General features: G+C 58.3%; 1 protein-coding gene across 7 annotated transcripts in view; it reads left to right on the forward strand.

Moving 5' to 3' along the window:
• PPP6R2 (protein phosphatase 6 regulatory subunit 2) overlaps positions 1 to 18,390 on the forward strand; it is an 86,511-nt gene extending 68,121 nt beyond the window's left edge. For 4 of the 7 annotated variants that reach the window (XM_037006642.2, XM_073214092.1, XM_037006641.2 and 1 more), the window contains 18 exons: positions 1,260 to 1,372; positions 1,761 to 1,874; positions 3,098 to 3,224; positions 4,197 to 4,349; positions 8,661 to 8,864; positions 9,918 to 9,982; positions 11,393 to 11,508; positions 13,055 to 13,128; positions 13,340 to 13,420; positions 13,753 to 13,850; positions 14,482 to 14,539; positions 14,636 to 14,757; positions 14,883 to 15,046; positions 15,324 to 15,474; positions 15,545 to 15,621; positions 16,037 to 16,196; positions 17,588 to 17,773; positions 17,844 to 18,390. In XM_037006642.2, the coding sequence (XP_036862537.2) occupies positions 1,260 to 1,372; positions 1,761 to 1,874; positions 3,098 to 3,224; positions 4,197 to 4,349; positions 8,661 to 8,864; positions 9,918 to 9,982; positions 11,393 to 11,508; positions 13,055 to 13,128; positions 13,340 to 13,420; positions 13,753 to 13,850; positions 14,482 to 14,539; positions 14,636 to 14,757; positions 14,883 to 15,046; positions 15,324 to 15,474; positions 15,545 to 15,621; positions 16,037 to 16,196; positions 17,588 to 17,773; positions 17,844 to 17,898 (2,118 nt within the window). In that variant the 3' untranslated portion in view covers positions 17,899 to 18,390. Of the gene's footprint in view, positions 1 to 1,259; positions 1,373 to 1,760; positions 1,875 to 3,097; positions 3,225 to 4,196; positions 4,350 to 8,660; positions 8,865 to 9,917; positions 9,983 to 11,392; positions 11,509 to 13,054; positions 13,129 to 13,339; positions 13,421 to 13,752; positions 13,851 to 14,481; positions 14,540 to 14,635; positions 14,758 to 14,882; positions 15,047 to 15,323; positions 15,475 to 15,544; positions 15,622 to 16,036; positions 16,197 to 17,587; positions 17,774 to 17,843 lie in introns of those variants that run through there. The other 3 variants (XM_037006643.2, XR_005058109.2, XM_037006644.2) reach the window with 3 other exon arrangements.
• Positions 18,391 to 19,317: the final 927 nt, after the last annotated feature.

The raw sequence follows: 19,317 nt of genomic DNA on the forward strand, positions 1-19,317 counted from the left end.
GGCCTCCCCCAAGCCTATGGTCATCTCAGGGTTCAGCCTGGGGAGGCTCCTCTGCCAGGATCACCAGTGACTCGCAGATCCAGTTCCTTGGGGCCTGTCGGCCGATGCTGCCTTCAGCTCCGCCCCACACAGGCCTTCCCATGGGGCAGCTCACAGCGTGGCCGCCGGCTCCCCTAGAGCAGGCAGGGCAGAAATCATCCTTCTCACGCCCACCTTAGAAGGACAGCCTCACCGGCCATCCTCTGCTCTCCAGTGAGCGACGGGGTGGGACTCACAGCAGTGCAAACCCTAGGAGGCTGGTGTGGGTGTGCATGGGGTGGCACGGGCTTCCCCTCCCAGCCCCTCTTTGTCCCCTGCGATCATAACTGTTGAGTGTTTGGGTTGTATCCTGATAGGCCTTTTTCTACAGATGACAACACTAACCACTTGCTGTCCTCAGCAATTTGAGGCCAGTGTGCTGACCTATGTCTGCAGCTTCCTGGCCGCCGGGCCTCACTGTTGTTTCTGTCAGCCCACTGGGGTTTCTGTACCCCAGACTGAGGGAGGAGCATGCCCTCCACCAGTGTGGTGGTGTGGGCCAGCCAGCCCACGCCAGGCCAGGGACAGGTGTGAAGCCACAGCGCCAGCCCGGCTGCTTCCATTTCTCCGAGAATGTCCCGTGGGAACCCCCTCAGCCTTCACCACCCATGCGTGCACTGGTCCCACTTCCCGGCGCTCCTCAGGGCTGGTGGCCAAGTCTCTCTGATCACATGCATCTGCCCCCCAGGACACCCCACTGTTGCCGGCAAATGCAGCAAGTCAGATTCCAAATTTTCATGGGTTAGTGTTTCCCTAGGAAAGCCAAGTCCTTTGCTTTCTCTGTAGCAGCTCTTGTATTTTCCTTACTTCCCAGAACTCATTCTGTAGCTACCATCCAAAATTTAGTATTTTAAATATTAACTTAAAATACAGCGTCAGTAACATGGTCCCGTATGCAGTATACCTCAAAGCAGAGCCAAGGGAAAGAGCAGTATCGGCAGAGTGTTGACCATGGGGAGCCCTGTTTCAGCCCTAGGGTACACAGTTCAGGGCAGCTGGGACGTCTGAGCAGACCTGCCTCTTGACATTGGGAAGCACAAAGGCATCTCTGAGATGAATGGTTCTGAGAGTCCAGCATCCTTCAGAGAACTGAACGGGCTGCTCCAACTGTCTGGCAGTCTGGCCCTGCTGCAGTTTCTCCTCAACCTGAGGGAGGTGCCGCGTCTCCCTTGTCTTTTCAGAGACAGTCCAATGCTTCTCAGGCTCTGTGTGACATCGTCAGGCTGGGCAGAGAGCAGGGCGGCCATCTGCAAGAGGCCCTGGAGCCGGACCCCCTCCTTGCCGCGCTGGAGTCGTGAGTGTGGGCCACCATGCCGCTGGGTCTGACTGGGGGCATGCCAGGGCCTCTCTGAGTCGTGAGGACCCCCAGACCCCGCTCTGAGTGCCCGAGGAACTGCCCCTCCTCTGACTCAGATTCTGACGAGCTGCTTGTGAAGTGCCCACCCCATCCGGAGCCAACCTGATGGGCCTGCTTTTCACAGGGGAGGTCTCGGGGTCTTGCAGGTCCGGCAAGTGTGGGCCAGCAGGGGCAGGAGCGTTGCAAGAGCCCGGGTGCCTGGCCCAGAGCCTGAGCAGCCCCTCTGGGTTTGGGGTGTTGCTCATCCACAGGGAGGAGAGACTGTCCTTTCGACACCTGTGTGTGCATCGCTCTGCCAGGCAGTGACCCCGTGTTTGTCTGACAGGCAGGACTGCGTGGAGCAGCTTCTGAAGAACATGTTTGACGGGGACCAGACCGAGAGCTGCCTCGTCAGTGGCACTCAGGTGTTGCTCACCTTGTTGGAAACTGGGCGGGCTGGGTGAGTCTCCTGGGGTCTCACTTGATGTGACACCTCAGTGACATGAGCCAAAGGATCGGTCTGGGCATGTTATCTGTATTTTTAACTAATTTTTAATTATGCAAGTAATCACATGGATAGACTCTCCTTGTTGAAAAGGTGAACTTTGGAACTGTGGCCATGTCCCCTTTGACCTTTGCTGTCAGTCTGTCAGTCACGTTCTCATCTCCGCCCAGAGGCTCCACTGTCACCAGTTTGCAGTGTTTATTGACATGTCTGCAGAATTGGTGTGACCAGTGGACTCCCAAGGGTTGTTGCAGTGCATCACTGCAGTACTTGTGTGTGTGTGGTACATGTGCGTGTGTGTGTGTAACATGTACGTGCGCGTGAGGGGGTGCACATGTGTGCTTTTGTCTTCTCTCTTCTGTCCCATGCTGTGGGGCATCTGGCCCCCTAGGTGACTGTTCCTTCCTTGTGCTGGAGGGAACCTCGTGCAGCCCCAGCACTGATAGCCTGTACACTTTTTCCAAAAAAAAGAACAAGAAAATGACGAGAAATTGACTTAATTTTGGTAGTGAGATTATTAGCTCCCTCTCTCTCTCTCTCTCTCTCTCTCTCTCTCTCTCTCTCTCTCTCTCTGTCTCTCTCTCGTACCCAGTAGGTATTTACTAGTTTATCACCTAAATTATGATGTTACTGTTTTCTCTAGCTAGGCCACCAGAATATTGGTCTTTTTCGTCTCTGTGGCCCGGGGATCCTGGGTCCTTCGTGCAGGGACTGGGACCCTGCCCAGCACTGCCTGCGGGGAGGGACAGTATCAGAACGAGGAAAACAGAGACAAGCCTGCTGATTCACTTTGCTTTTTCTATCCGGTTATGTATTTGAATCTTTTTTCCATAATGGTGTCATACTACTTTTATAATATAGTTGGGAAAAGCGTGTCAAGATCTCACAGAAATCAGTTTGGAAAAACCAAAGGCACAGCGTGGGCCCGTCTTACCTCCTGGTTGTCAGCCAAGGAGTGGGGACGGTGGCTCATTGCAGCAGGGGGAGGGGAGCAGCGGTGGCTCCAGTGCAGGAGGCCCACCAGCTCGGCAGGAACACAGGCCGGGTGCTCTCGGCCATCCCCTGGGGGCGCTGCCAAAGGCCTTCGCTGCGTCTCCTCTCTGCACTGTTGCCTCGGAGGGTGCTGGGTGGCCAGCAGCAGGGCTGGAGGCACAACTCCAAATGCTCTCCCTCCACAGGACAGAGGGCTTGATGGACTCCTGTCCTCAGGGACTAGAGAGGTGGCACGCTGTCAGTGGCAGTGTCCTGCGTGGCATTGAGCCACGGCTGAAGGACTTCCACCAGCTTCTGCTCAGTCCGCCCAAGGTGGGTTGGCTTGTGGGCTGCCAATAGGGGCGAGGCACCCAGGCCTGTGATTTATACAAGACAGTGAGCTTGCTCACATCCACGTGCCAGGCCCCAGCTGGAGAGCCGTCAGGAGGTGCTGGAGACGTGTTACAGACCCATCCACCCAGCATCCGTCTCCTCTCTTAGAAGAGGCCTGGGGGGTGGACATGTCTGCAGCCCCCAGATGACCCTTGTGCCCTGAAGCAGGGAGTGATCTGAGTTCACTGTAGGCCTGGCCTCCAGGTTGGGGGTACCCAGCCAAGGCCCCAGGGGCTCAGCTCAGCAGCTCTGGGCAGTGCTCGGGTCATGCCGAGGGGGGCTCCTCCCTCAGCACTGCCCTGCTCAGCCTGCAGCCCCTCTCTCTCGCATGGCTCCTTCTCTTTCCCGGGTGCTTCTCCTTAGCACCTGCATGCTGCATGATATTATTATTTATCTACTTGCTTATTGTCTGCCTCTCCCACTGGAAAGTAACCTTCAGAAAGGCAGGGCTTCTAGAACATCCTATTAATGAAAAGGTGGGTATGTTAGGCTGCATGTGCGGGATCAAAAGATACTGTATCCAGTATGACAAGGCCAGCTCTGCCATGTGTGCCTGCAGCTCAGGGCCTGAGACCGTGTCCCCAAGAGAGCCGGCCCAGCTTGGATGTGTCTCCTGTGTGGCTCTGTACATCCCTTTGGCTGTAGGCTGACAAGAAGCCCTGGCGTCTGGAGCAGAGACCCACCCTCGCTCTCAGGAGGCCCTGAGGGGAGCAGTGGGGTTCTTAACCCCGCTAGTCCCACATTTCCCTCGCAGGCAGCACTACCTCGAGGAGCCTCCACACCCACACTGTCTGTCCCCAGGCCAGGCCCCACCACAGAGCAGCGCCCTGGCCCTTTGGGTAGTTGGCATCTGAGCTAAGGGAAGGCAGCAGTGGCCAAGGCTCTGACTGGATGATGCTTCTGTGTTTGCAGAAGAAAGCAATTCTGACCACCATTGGCGTGCTGGAGGAGCCGCTGGGGAATGCCCGTCTGCATGGTGCACGCCTCGTGGCTGCCCTTCTGCACACGAACACGCCCAGCATCAACCAGGAGCTTTGCCGGCTTGACACCCTGGGCTTACTGCTGGTGAGTGGGCCTGCTGCCAGCCTGCACGCCGTCCGTGTGTCCCGCAGAGGCTGGACAGACCGGCTAGATACAGCCGGGGATGGTGCTCAGGGGCCAGCAGCTGGCCCTCCTCACCTGGATGAGAGTCTGTGTGAGAGGAGGCTCTGGTGTGGTCCTAAAACAGACCCAGTCTGCAGAGAAACCATATCCTGGACCCACTCCAGCCTGACCGTGGGGTGCTGGCAAGGCAGCCTGAGGGACAGCGGCCGTCTCATGCAGCAGGCAGATTTGCGAGGCCTCTGAAGGAGTGGTGTGCTAGGCCCATCTTCCTGACTCCTGCCTGAAGACAGGACGTACGTCCGCAGTCGCAGCATCTCTCTAGCACAGGGGCGTCAGCAGGCAGCTCCCCTCCCGCGGCAGGCCACTCCAGCAGTGCTTGGCAGGGCCAGCGGCACGTGCTCTGTTGAGCCGGTGCTCCCGCTGCCTGCGGGATGCCCTGGGTGTCTGAGGAAAGGGTCCGGCTGGCTGTGATGGCAGAGCACTGGGCGGGGGCAAGGGTCAGGGGTGTTGCCCCGGGGTGCCCCTGGGCACATGTAGCCCCCAGGCTCTCCAGCACCTTGCCCTTGGGCCCCCACTCCCAGGGACCTGCAGCCTCTAACTTGGGGCCTTCCCTGTGGAGGCAGTCTGGCCTCAGGCCTCAACACTTTCACATGTTCTTCTGTGTTTGGAAGGTGTTTTTCCCCTGCAGTGACTGAAGTCCCAGGTGCAGCTCAGGGGCAGTTATGGGGAGACCTTTCCTTTTTCTCTCTTCAAAAAAAATCCTCTCTCCCACCCCCTTTTTATTTTTACTTTACTGTGGTAAGTTATATATTATAAAATTTACCGTTCTAATATTTAAGTGTAGAATTCAGTGTCGTTAAGTACATTCACAATGTTGTATAGCCATTACCATTATTTCTAGAACTTTTTCGTCTCAGCAGAAACTGATAATTAAGCAGTTGAACCTCATTCCCCTCTCCGCAGCCCCTGGTAACGCCCACTCTGTTTTCTGTCTCTGTGAGTGTGACTCCTCTGGGGACCTGAGTTGAATGGAATCATACGGTGTTTGTCTTTTCTGCTTATTACTTCACTGGGTACAGTGTCCTCAAGGTTCATCCATGTTGGAGCATGTGTGAGAATTTCCTTCTTTTTTAAGGCCTAATAATATTTTGTTGTATGGACAGACCACATTTTGTTCATCTGTTGGACACTTGGGTCACTTCTACCTTTTGGCTATTTTGAATGATGCTGCTGCGAACACGGTGTGCAGATACCTGTTTGAGCCCCTGCTGTCACTTCATTTCAGGGTGTGTGTGCGCGCGGGATTGCCGGGCCATAGAGTGGCCCTGTGTCCAGCTTTCTGAGGGACCAACGGACTTCCCCGCAGTGTCGGCTCCACTTCGCGTCCCTCCAGCAGTGTGTGAGGGCTCCAGCTTCCCCGCATTGTCACCAACACCTGTTTTCCATTTTTGTGTTAAAAGACATCTTAATGATTGTGAGGTGGCATCTCATGGAGTTTTGATTTGCAGCTTCCTAATAATTAGTGATATTAAGCATCTTTTCATGTGCTTTCATTCGCCTTGTGTGTATCTTCTTTGGAGAGCTGTCTGTCTAAGTCCTTTGACTATGTTTTCCCCCAGCCTGCCCTTTGCCCACTTTTCTATTGGGTTTTTGTTGTTGTTGAGTTGTGGAGCTCTTTTTATGTTCTGGATATTAAACCTTATCAGATACATGACTTGTAAATATTTTCTCCTATATTGGGTTATCTTTTCCTTATCTTAATAGTGCCCTTTAACACAAAAGGACATTTTAATTTTGATGAAATTCAGTCTATCTATTTATTTTGTTTTTTGCTTGTGCTTTTGGTGTCATATCCAAGAAGTCATTGCCAGATCCACTGTCATGAAGATCTTTTCCTGTGTTTTCTTCTAAGGGTTTTATGGTTTTAGCTCTACTAGGTCTTTGATACATCTTGAGTTAATTTTTATATGCTCTGTAAGGTAAGACTCCAACTCGATTCTTTGGCGTGTGAGTGTCCAGTTTTCCCAGCACCAGCTGATGGAGAGACTTCCTTTTCCCTGAATGATCTAGTACTGCCCTTGCCGAAAATCAACTGACTGTGTATGTGAGCATTTATTTCTGGGCCCTGTTCTCTAGCCTGTTGGCCCAGATGACTCTCTTCATGCTGGCACCACACTTGTTTGATGACTGAAGTTCTGCAGCATGTTTTGAAATCGGGAAGTGTAAGTCTTCCAACTTTGTTCTTCCTCAAAATTTTTTGGTTTTTGGGGTCCCTTGAAATTCCATATGAATTTTAGGATGGGTTTTTCTACTTCTACAAAATAATGCCATTGAGATACTGGCAGGGACTGCACTGAGTCTATAGATCACTTTGGGTAGTATTGTCTGTCATCTTAGCACAGGTCTTCTAGTCCATGAACACAGATGCCTTTCCATTTATTTAGGTCTTTAAACAAGTCTTTCATCTCCTAGGCTTAATTTATTCCTATGTGTTTTATTCTTATGGATGCTATTGTAAATAGATGTTTTCTTAACTTTTTTGGTTGTTCATTGTGATAGAAATTCAGCTGATTTTTATATGTTTATTTTGTATCCTGGAACTTCACTGAATTTATTAGCTTAACAGTTTATGTGGAATATATAGAATTTTCTGTATATAAGATTGTATCATCTTTGAAAAGAAATAATTTTATTTCTTCCTTTCCAATTTGGATGCCTTTTATTTCTCCTTTTTACATAATTGTTGTGGCTAGGACCTCTAGTGCCCTGTTGAACAGAAGTGGTGGGAGCGGTCATCTTTGCTGTATTCCTTATCTTTGAGGAAAAGCTCTCAGTCTCTCACTATTAAGTGTGGTGCTCACTGTGGGCTTTATCACTGTGGCCCTTTCTGTCTATTCCTATTTTTTTGTTTTTAATAAGAAAATGTATTGAATTTTGTCAAATGCTTTTTTATTATCGACCGAGATGATTATGTGGTTTTGTCCTATATTCTTTTAATAAAATGTGTCACATTGATTAAGTTTCATATGTTGAACTATCCTTGCATTCCAGGAATAAATCCTACTGGTCATGGCATGTAACCATTTTAATATGCTCCTGAATTTGTATTTCTAGTATTTTGTTGACAATTTTTGCAGTGATGTTCATAAGGGATATTAACATATAGTTGTCTTTTCTTGTGATGTCTTCATCTGGCTTTGGTATCAGGGCAATGCTGGCCTCATAAAGTGAGTTTAAGCAGTGTTCCCTCCATGCTCTTTTAGGAAGAAATTGAGAAGGATTGCTATTATTAACTCCAGTTTAAATGATAGAATTCACAAGTGAAGCCGTCGGTATGGGGTGTTCTTTATTGGGAGGTGGATCCGACTGTTGAAGATGAGGTGGCATGCGGAAGTCACCTCTAAGGTCACCCAAGGTCACAGAGACAGAGAATGGGAGGCTGATTTGGGACTTTCTGCAGAGAACTGTGTCTAGCAGATGGACTTTCAGTCTTTACCCAGCTCCCCACTCCCTGGTGTGAAGGAGGGGCCCAAACTCACACCCCTGCCCCAACCTGACCGCCCCCTTCTGTGTAGGCAGCCCAGGGTCAGGGACACAGACTGCTGTGGCCCCTGCTGCATGTGGTGGCCACGGGGGCAGCGAGCAGCATGCCTGTGGCACCCCTGTGGCACCCCTGCCAGCTGAAGGGGTAAGAGGTTCAGGGACAGCTATTCCCCCATCCCCAGTCTGGGAGAGGGGAAGCTGTTGTCCACACTCAGCCTCCCTCCTTTGGCAGCTTAGAGTTGGGCCCTTGGGCCTCCCTCAGGAAGTGTCCACACGTGCACTTTCATGTCTGCTCTTGGATGGGGGTCCCCAGATGTTTGAGAATTTAATTCACTTCTAGTAACTCATGGGTCAAAGGCAAAATCATAAAGGAAGAATGACAGAAACACTACAAGCAGATGTATAGAATGTAGCTGAAGTGGGCTTTACAAGGGAATGTGCAGCCTAGTAAGACGCTGGAAAAGAAAAAAGGCTAGAATTAGTTAAGTGTCTAACTTAAGAACTAAGAAGTGTTCAGATAAGAGCAGATTAATGAGAATGAAGCAGTAGCAGCTGAGGACGGGGGGCAGGGGGCCCTCGCACAAGCTCCCAACAGACTGTTGTGAGGAAACACCCACCTGGCTGCCAGCACCCAGGGAAGCATCTGGGAGGGTCACCTTCTCCTCTGCTCCCCGCTGTCCACCGTCCAAAGACCAGCCACAGACATTCCTCTGTTCTCTGTTCCCCCAGGACCTGTTTTTTAAGTACACCTGGAATAACTTTTTGCACTTCCAAGTGGAACTATGCATAGCCACTATCCTCTCCTATGCTGCCCGGGAGGACAGTGCAGAGGCCAGCGGACCCGAGAGCCAGGCGGAGCCTGCACCAGGAAATGGGGACCCCGACACCCCCCATCCTGCCCCCAGCTGCCCTGAGAATGTGATGGTGACCCACGTAAGTCTAGCAAGTGTCCAGTGTGGCCAGCCCTCCCTGGTCCCCGCTCATTTTCTCCTCTGACCTCCTTGGGCCCTCTGACCTCATGCTCCCCTTATCCCACAAGACAGGGATCATAGTGTCCATGTTTGCCAGGGCCATAAAGCACTTGCCGTGGAGGAGGAGGGTGGGCGTGGGAGGAGTGTTTGCACCTTCAGAAGGGTAGGGGAGCTGCCTGGACATGGCGCGTGATCTGCTCCCTCCAGGCTCTTCCACAGGGAAAATGCAAGGGGGAGAGCCTGCCCACGACGCTTCCTGCTCGAAGCGCCTCTAGGACTCCCACAGCTGTGCACGGCTCCCCAACCCCGTCTCTGTCCTAAAGAGCCAGCATATGCCTGGCAGAGGAGACCGTAGTGTTTGCAAGGAAGAAAGGAGGCAGACAAGGACCTGAGTGGGTGGAGCATGAGTAAGAGGCATAGACCCTCTTCCTGGGCAGAGGGGCCCTTGCTAACATGACACTTCAGGACCTCGGTATGGCCCTGCCCCTGGGGCTGGCAGTGATGAGGCTCAGACAGGAGGGACAGCAGCTTAGAAAGGGTGCCCCTGGTGCGAGGCCCTCTGGAGGGTGTGGGCTTGAGCAGGCTTACTCTGCCAGCCTTTGTCAGCTGCTCCTGGAGCCGCCATGTACAGGCCTGAGCTGAACAGTAACTCAGTGGGTGAGGAGGCAGCTTCCCTGAGAGCCACGGAGGGGTGGGCTCTGCAGGCCAGCAGGGGGCTCTCACTAGATGATGAGGCCACATGTGGGGTGTGAGTGGGGGCCAAAAGCAAACATCCCTGTGAGAAAGGCCTGCCTGGGTGTGACACTTCTGTCCTCCCCAGCTGAGAAGGCGAAGTGTCTGGAGGCGGCTGAGGGGCAGCAGTGGGACTTGGCATCTAGGGGCGGGGGACAGGGGGGCCGAGACGGCTCTGCTGTGACCCTGGCCATCACTTCGCGGCCACAGGGCAGTGGGAGCTGGGCTCTGGTGCACTGCCCCTCCTGCTAAGCCAGGCCCACCTGCTGCCCCTGTACCCCAGCTGTTCCAGAAGTGCCGCCTGCTGCAGAGGGTCCTAGAGGCCTGGGAGGCCAACGAGCATGCACAGTAAGAACTCGCAGTGGGGCCCTGGGCTGCCATGGGACGTCTGGGTTCAAGGAACAGGTCCTGCCCTTGTGGAGAGCAGCTGGTGGTGGGCAGAGCAGCCCGGCCCCTGCTCCTCGGGCCCCCTGTCCTCCTCACCTGTCCACTGGCAGAGACCCAGTCTTGCCCTTGGCCCACCGCCACCCGCCAGCCACCAGCACCCCTCTCACTGTCCAGGCCACTTCCTGCTCCCTTTCCTGCCCCAGCTGCCCCTTGTTGTGGGGGCCCCAGGATCTGAGACATAGACAGTGTCACTCCTGTCTGGGAGTCTTCACCACCCAGTCCCCCTCAGGTGTGACCTGCAGGGCCCAGTGTGGGTGGCTGCTGCCTGCAGTCCCACCCTGGCCCTTGGTGTGCTGTTCCAGGGGGCTCTCCCACTCGGCCCCCGACTTCTGCTCTCACCGAGCCCGCCACCTTGTGTCCCCACTCACCCACCCACCCTTCCTCTGGCTGGGCCAGTGTGCCCAGGGAGCCCTGCACCTCAGCCAGGGACAGGTCCACACTGTCACCAACGGTCCACGGCACCTCAGAGGTTAAGACCCACCACAGGCAGCAGGCAGGCCCCTTGAGGCGTGGCCCTCGCAGCCTCAGCCCGGCCCCCCTGCCCTGGACAGCGGCTCCTGGGCCTCCGCCTCCACCAGCTTCTCTGGGGCCAGACCTGCCACGGTCTCCTGATGCCTCCCACACCAGCCAGGCTCTCTGACTTGAGCCCGCATTTGCTTCCTCTCCTGGTTGGTGGCAGGCTTTCAGAAGACAGAATGTGTTGAGCCAGCTGTCCACGCCGGCTCTGTAACTGCATCTGGATGGTAGCACATCACGAGCTCCTGATGCACTAGGGCTTTAAGACTTCTGCTGCTGGATCGTGTGAGCCAGACAAGAGGGTGGACACAAAGCCGTGTGTTCATGGCAGCATGGGCTGGAGAGGTGGACAGAAGGCAGGGTGTGCGCCCGGGGGCACACAGCCAGGCAGCAGCGGCCCCCACCTGCCTCCACCTGTCTGCTCAGCGTCCCTAAGAGCCGCAGTCACAGTGTTGTAGCCGTGCGTCCGGTTGTCTGTTCTGTGTCTGCCTCACTGGGCATTTCCTCAGGCCAGTCAGCTCTAGGGGTGCTAGGAGGGACCTTGGGGTCGGGGTGCAGCACTGGCTAGGCCTTGCTGGCATGAAGGGCTGCCACCGGGCTTGGCGCCCATGGGCAGGCCTGGTCTGCTCTGGGGGCCGAGCAGCCCGGGTGGGCTCAGGACCCAGGTGAGGCCAGTGTGGAGCAGGCGGGTGGTGCAGCAGTGAGGAAGCTGCCGGAAGCGTATGAGCCAGGGGGCTCTGGTGCGTGCAGTGAGGACCAGCCTGCAGCCACCCCATGCCCGCTGTTCACTTTCAGGGCAGCAGGTGGCATGAGGCGTGGGAACATGGGCCACCTTACCCGGATCGCCAATGCGGTGGTGCAGGCCCTGGAGCGGGGCCCAGCGCATACCCACATCCATGCGGCCGTCCAAGGTGAGCCTCCCACCTGCTGGCCTCTGCAGTTGATGACCCCATGGGTCCCAGACAGTTGGCTCGCCGTCTCCTGGGGGAGCTCCACTGGGGTAGGCCTGCGTCTGTTGGGCGGTCCCCTGCCCAGAGATGGAGGGTCCCCTGTGCCCAGAGACCCATCAGGCGCCTGCCAGGGCAGCTGCCAGCTCAGGGCCATTGCTGAGGCATTGCTGCTGTGCACAGGCCCCCCTGGATCCTGCCTGATGGTTGCCACACTCCTGCAGCCTTGGGCCCTTCCTAGAGCAGTCCAAAGAGATGGGGAGGTGGTCTCTGTTCCCTAAGGATGGGCTTTGGGGACTCAGCCCTTTCCTGGCAAGGCCTCACCTCCATCTAGCCCTGGTCTAACAGCTACCACCCTGGGCTTCCTCTTGGCCCATCATGTGAGTCCCACAGGGGCCGCCACTCTTGCCCCTTCCCAGCCTTCTGTTCTGGGCACACAGGCTTGCTGGGAAGGCCCAGGAGGGCCTGAGGGGTCTCGGTTCAGACAGGGAAGGCACGCAACTCTGAGGGGCCCATGTGTCCTTGCTGGGAAGAGGTGTGCCCAGGATGCCAAGGGCCACAGGAGCTCAGGGGTGGATGTGTGGGTGGACTCAGAGATGGCCAGGACCCCGAGGACATTGTGGGCAGTGCTTACGCTAGCTTCACAGGACAGCCAGGATGGTCTGTCCCCAGCCTGTGTGGGGCCCAGGGCAGCGCTGGCCAAGGGTGAGACAGGCGGTGCCAGGTGTTTGCATGAAGCGAGGGCCGTCCGTGAAGCCCCCAGCATGGAGTGTGACAAGATGGTGATGCAGCCTCATGCTGTGAGCGGGAGGGACTGGGAGGGTGGCGCTGCAGTGGGCACCTCAGGCGGTCTCGGCCATGGCCCTCCTGTGCCTCCCCTGATTGAACTGAGACCCCTTAAGGCCTGCCCGCGTCTTCCCAGGAAGCCTGTGTGCCCAGGACAGAGCCAAGAGAGCTCCAGGTGGTCCTGCAGGACAGGAGCAGGGGTGTTCTAGGTTGGTGGCCTCAGGCTGGGGTCAGGCCCACGGGTCCGTCGGCACCTGGGACGAGGGCATTCAGGCCCAGGGAAGGCTCCCTGGGAGGGGCCCGGGAAGGAGGCGAGGGGAAAGCCAGAAGCCCTGCTGTAATGATCTCGCTGTCTGTGGAGGGTGAGTCTTTCTGGGGCTCCAGTCTTCCTGGGAAAACAGACACTCATGGGCCCATGGGCTGTGCTTGGGCAGCAGGGAAGTCAGGCTGTGTCATCGCATACCTGCCTCTGCAGTTCCTGGGGTCAGAGCTCAAGGGGGAACTTTTGCTGAGCAGCCTCAGAGCCCTGGCACCTGCTGAGGTTAGGCTATGTCCCCACACGGCCCTCCTGGACCCTGTTGTGTCCAGCAGCTCTCAGATGTCACCTTGGGGCCCTCCTGGACCCTCCACAGTGGTGCTCAGCCCTGTCCCTTGTGGGGCCAGAGTGCAGCCACTGGCTCTGCCCCAGCTCACTAAGCCACGTTTCCTGTGGGTCTCCCCGCAGATTGCCAAGGGCGCTGGGAGAACTTTGTGGAGGAGACGCTGATGGAGACCAACCGCAGGAATGCCGTGGACCTGGTGAGGGGCTCGGGCTGCGCCTGCAGTGACATCAGCGGGGCCACAATGCTGGCGTGTGCCCCTGTGCGTCCTGTGTGCCCGTGCGGGCCTGCGCGTGCATTAGATCCTCTGGCGGCCTGTCCAGGATGCACACGGCTCCTGGGGGCCCTCGGCCCCTCCCCTGCTCCGAGGGGCCCCTTGCTCACTCAGCCCACCCCTCTGGCTGTTGTAGGTGAGCCCCCACCGCCTACACCCCTCAAGTGAGGATGAGGATGTGGAGGGCGTGTTCCCAAATGAGCTGACCCTTCAGCAGGTGCGTGAGGCTGACCCTGTCCCTGACTGGGTCCCCCCCAAGCACTCAGCAGTGCCGAGGCCTTGGCCTTCCAGACCGCGCCTCATTGAGCTGCCTGGGCTCGGCCTGGGGACGTGGGCCTGGGCAGGGGGCCGGGCCTCTGCTCACCCTCTGATCAAGGGAAGGCCTCAGAGCCAACTCACCTCGAGATCCTTGAGGACACGGTGGACAAACGTGCAGGTCAAAGTGAGCAGGGCCGTGGCCCTGAGGGCTCAGCTTTGGGAGCAGCTCTGAGGCCAGTGGGCCTTTCCCCAGGGCAGCCTCAGCCTCAGCCTGGACGCCCTCTCCCCCAGGCTTTCTCTGAGTACCAGGTCCAGCAGATGACGGCCACCTTCGTGGACCAGTTTGGCTTCAATGATGAGGAGTTTGCAGAGCAGGATGACAGCGTCAAGTGAGTCCCCAGGAGGACCAGGGCTGCACCACCTCCACTATGGCCTGACCCCAGACTTCCCAGTGGGCATCTCGTGGCCGCCTCCCACGCACCGTGACCTCCTGTTCAGACCCCTTGGGAGGGAGCTGGGCTCTGCTCAGTGACCAGGTGTGACCTAGCCCTAGAGGCCCTCTTGCCGTTGGCTCAGCTGAAGACCAGGTGTGACCCTGCTGGGCAGAGCCCGCATGAGAGAGGCCGCACTGAGACACCCCAGGGAAGGCAGGCTGTCACTGTGGACCGGGGATGTGCCGTAGGCCGGTGGGAGCCACCCCCAGGCAGCCCTAAAGATGGAGAAATCCAGGGAGCCCATGGGAGGATGGGAAGCCTCCCCCACCCTCCCATCCCTGGCACCCCTGTGTGCATCACGTGGCCTGTCACTAACGGGGGTGACATTCACAGTCCTGGTCTCCTGCTCTGCCACTCTGGGCTGCAGATGCCCTGCCTTGCGAAGGTTCACCTCCCCCTCCCATTCTCTCCCGGCCCTTCCCAGAGCATCACAGGACACGTTGTCCCTGTGAAGTGTGGTTGTGCCTGGCATCCCCCTGGTGAGCAGCCTGGGTGTGGGGTGCTGACCCCGCCACTATTCTCACAGCTCTCCCTTTGACCGGGTTGCAGAGATAAACTTCACCATCGATGCCGACGAGGACAGTGTGAGTCCCCAGCTTGCTGGAGGCGGGTGGCCACGGTGTGGGAGTGGCCACCTTCCCTCTGGGAGCCACCCACAGCCACGGGGGCCTCTCTTGCAGCCCAGCACGGCTCTGTTCGAGGCCTGCTGCAGTGACCACATCCAGCCCTTTGACGACGAGGACGATGACATCTGGGAGGACAGGGACACACACTGTGCTACCCGGGTGACGGCCAGAGCCAGGTGGGCCCTGAGGCACTGAGAGGCCCCAGGACGCTGTGAGAGCACCCCCAGCCCTGCCTGGCCGTGATGCCCTGGGCCCACACAGCACCAGCTGGTGGCTGCTCCCACCACATGTCTCCCCACAGGTTTGGGGGCCCTCATGCCTCAGAGAGCTGCTCAGGGGATGGCCTGGCATCAGAAGGCCAGGATGGGAAGGAGGGCTCAGAAGCAGACAGCACCGTGGCCCAGGCAGGCACCCCTCCGGCCACTGCCCAGAAGGAAGGTCCCCAGGTGGAAGGGGGCCCAGGAGGTAGACACTGGGGCCAGGGCCTGGGCTGGGTCGGGACTCAGGAGCAGGTGGACTGGTGCCAGCCAGGGCTGCCATGGACCTGACACCCTCTGACCCGGGTGCAGTCACAGGCAGCCAGCATGGTCACAGCTGGTGGCTGTTGGTCTCCAGTCCTGTCGGGCAAGGCATGCGTGGGCCATATCTCTTGGGACCCTGTGGCTGCATCTGGCTGCACGGCTCTGAGGTCAGGTGGAGCTGGCCTGCTGGTCAGGAGGCCTGAACACTCATCTCCCGGCAGGTGCCACATGGATGGTGCTTGATGAGCCAGCAGACTCGGCAGTGCCAGCCCCAGGAGTGGGTTCCGGGCTGTGGACAACCAGCGCCCCCAGCGCCTTGGCTACAGAGGAGAAAGGCTGGGCCCAGTTCACGGACTTCCAGCCTATCTGCCGGTGAGGCGGGTGGAGGGGGGGCTCTGGGGTGGCGCCTCCTGGGCGTTGGCTCAGCCTCTTCCTTCCGCAGCTTGGAGTCAGTGCCCGGGTGCAGCTCCCCGGGGGACACAGGGCACCGCAATTCAGGCCAGGGCCCGGAGAGAGCCCGTGAGTAGAAGCCACTCTGAGGGCACTGGAGCAGGAGAGGGGGCCCAGGTCTCCCTGCTGATGTTGGGTTTGCAGTCCACCCAGGGGAACAGTGTACCGTGTGCAGACGGGAGCCCCTAGTCCCAGGCGCCCACCCTGTGTGGCCCCTGGTGGCTGTCCCCCAGGCCTTGTGACCCCTTCTCAGTGGATCCCACGCTGGCTTCATGCCCACTCAGTGGCTTCCTGGGACCCGCTCAGTCCCTGGCCCTGAGCCCCTGCCAGACAGACTTGAAGCCCTTGGGTGTCAGAGCCCCAGGGAGGGACTTGGGGTCTGAGTGGGGCCCTCCCTCCGGAGGACAGTGCCTTCCTGCAGTTGCAAGGACATGGGTTTGCAGCCCCTCCATCCTCATGGACCTTGCTGGTCGCTGTCTTTCAGTCAGCCCAGCCTCCCCTTGTGTCTGGAACGTGTGTGTCCCCAGAAGGTCTCTCTCGGTGGCCTCCAGCAGCAAGAACGAGCAGAAGGTAGCTGGTGCCTGGGAGGCCAGCGGCATGGGTCCCAGCCGGGAGACCCTCCTGATACCCGTGTCAGCCCCCAGGTGTGCAGCACGCATGGGCACCTGGGAACCGGCCAACCCTGCTGCCCCAGAGGCCCCCATGACCCTGCGGCCGCCTCTGGGTCGGGGACAGCCGTTCATCACAGTGGAAGCTGGGGTGGGGGTGCTGCTTTCTCTGCGAGTGTCAGAGTAAAGCCAGGGTCCAGGTGTCCCACCCCAGGGGCTCAGGGTGGGCCAGCTCCCAACACACACAGGTCTCATTGGACTGAATGGCCAGGATTGCAGGCCTCTGGCCAGGCTGAGCCACCATCCTGGGGTCTGGGGTCGTCCAGACATGTGTGTACCTCAATTGGCACCTTGGAAATGCCTGTCACACTTGGATAGTAGTACAGGGGTGTCTCAGGACCTCCCCTGGGTACATGGACCCTGATGGGGGGGGCACCCCTAGTATGGGCAGCCGCACACATGCCTCCAGGGGCAGGCAGGGGGCCTATGTCTCTGGGCCCCACTAGTGGACAGACCCTTTGGCTGGGCCATGAAGCTGGGGGATGGCCTGAGGAGCTGTGCGCTACAGAAACGGGGAGCCGGTGGCTAGGTGGGGGACGTGAGCTGGGAGGTGGTGCTGGAGGGACAGGGTGGTCCCCAGACAGACCCCGTGGCGGGCCAGCCTGGTTCCCCCATTCTGCCACCCATGGTGGTCCTGGAGGGTCCCTCAGGGTTTTGGAGCAGAGGGAGGCAGGGCTTAAAGGTGACACAGGGTTCCTGAAAGGGTTTAAGTCCTTAAAGTTTATACTCACAAATTATCATAACCTCTCCTCTGACCACCTGGGAAACCAAGTCTGCTCTGAAAGCAGGGGTGTCCATGAGTCCCTGCACTGTGCAGCTGGTCCTGCCTGTAGGTGCCCACCTGTGCCACCCTCGTTAACAATGGATTGGTGTCCAGGCATCTTGAGTGCTGTGGGCTTTATTGCGCACGCAGCGGAATGCCCTGTGTTCCAAGTACAGCCCCCTCGAGTTCCCGTGGGACCCTTCCTTATCTCCCACCATTACCCTTGCAGGCTTCCAGGGGTCTCTGAGGTCGGAGTAGCCATCATGTAGCAGACATGAGCCTGGGGCAAGAGTCAGCTGGGTGGGGCTGCTGCAGAGGTGCTGGCATCGAATACCAGCTCCCCTGCCCTCGCCTGCTCCAGGTGTGGTAGAGGGCAGTCTGGCCAGGCGTGGTCCAGAGTAGTGAGGTGTGACCAGGAGGGCCTGAGGAAAGCGTGTTCGGGAACAGGCGGCCAGGGCCGAGAGGGACTACATGTGGCTGGCAGCTTCTGGGTGAGGGCTCCCTGGAGGGCCTGAGGCCTCGGTGCTCAAGCAGGGTGTCTGGGGATCTTGGACCTTGGGATGGCAGAGCCATCAGATAACCGGACACAATGTCTGCCACACAGGGCTGAGGGCGCGGCCAGCACACTGTCAGACCCCACCTCCCCTGCACCCGCAGAAGTGGCCTCCACCCCAGCCACGGCAGCACTGAGCAGGGCCTTGGCAGTTCCCCCGGGGCCCAGAGCGGCTGTCAGCACTGCAGCCCCAGCCGTCAGCATAGCAGCCGCCCTGGGGACAGCGACGGGAGACAGGTGAGCAGGTCTGCCCAGGGACAGGGGCCCAAGCCTGGAGCAGCTTCAGCTGCCACCCCTCTTCCTGCAGGAGTGTGGACATGCCACCCCCCATCTCTGGCACCGCCCTCAACGGCCCCATGTGACAGTGCTGCCACCTGCCATGGCATGCGCCCTCCAAGGAACTACCTGGTGATGCCATTTTTAATTTAATTTAATTTTAAAATAAATGCTGCATTTTGCTGGCAGTTGGAACCAGTTGGACAACCCAGCCTGTAGCTCCTGAGACCCCAAGTGGGCTGAGCCCAGCTTCGTGTGCAGCAGCAAGGCCACAGACATGCACTCTGCCCGTGGGCGGGGCCGCGAGGAGGCACACGCCTTGGCTCCCACCCAGGGAGAGCTGCGTGCTTGAGCCTCGTGTCCAGCTGCAGCAAAGGTCCGGAGCCGGGCTGCCTAGTCTTGTCAGCCCAGTGGCCCTGGGAGTTGGCCTTGAGCCAGGCCTCAAAATTTGACTGCCTTAATATGCCCCCTGGCCTTGTGGGGGTGCCGGCCCATGACTTCAGTGGGCAGCTGGCATATCTGGTGGGCCAGCGCGGGCAGCTGGGAGGGGGTACACGGTGCAGAGATGGGCTTCAGCATCTGGGTGGTGGGGGGGCTATACCTGTGGGCTGCATTGTCCTGGAGGCACCCACAGGATTGAGTCCACCTTAATGTTCTGATAATCAGGGCACCCCAGAGCTCAAACTCCCCAATAAAAATAGTGTTATTCTTACTGAGAACCTGTGTCTTGTTAAGCTGCAGGCCCTGGAGCCCCAACCACACTGGGGGTATCCTCTGCTGTCCCAGGCCCACCCTTGGGCCACACGGAGCTCTGGGCTGCGCACAAGCTTGACCTGGAGCGCCTGCATACAGCGGAGCAGCCACTGCTGTCCCCGGAGGGCCACTGGTCCCCCTTGGAACAGCTTATGGCCGCCTAGCCCCCCAGGAAACCAGGCAGGCGTGGGACCCCAGACCTGTGAGCTTTCTGGGTGCTGGGAACCTTGGTCCCACAGCCGTCCCTGTGGCCCAGGGAGGTACTAGAACTCAGCTCACCCATATCCACACCTGCGCTCACCTCACACCCGCCATGCTGCCAGCCCCTCTGACTGACTGGGAGCCAGTGGGGTGCCAGAGAGGCCCCCACCCCCCACCCCCCACCCCCTGCCTGCTCAGCACCTGTCGCAGGTGGGTCCTGGAGGTTTGAATGGGAAACGAGAGCAGTGAGCGTCACGCCCCACCCCCACCCCGCCAAGACCGGGCAGGGCCAAGGCAGGCCTGCGGGGAAAAGTTACCAGGATGGAGGTCATCAGGCCCCCGCGTAAACACATGAACCCGCTCACGCAGCCCCCTGCCGCCCACGTCCTGGAGTGCCCTCACTCCCAGGGACCCCTCCCAGTCCTCCAACACACGACCCTCGTCTGACCCAGGACAGCAGCGCTGTAGCCACGCCCACCCTGCCCGTCTGCGCCCAGGGGTGCGTGAGGACTGCACTGCCGCCCTTCGTGACCTGCCCGAGCTCCTCACAG

The sequence above is a fragment of the Manis javanica genome, chromosome 10 (genome assembly GCF_040802235.1).
Source record: "Manis javanica isolate MJ-LG chromosome 10, MJ_LKY, whole genome shotgun sequence".
Classification (NCBI taxonomy): Eukaryota; Metazoa; Chordata; class Mammalia; order Pholidota; family Manidae; genus Manis; species Manis javanica.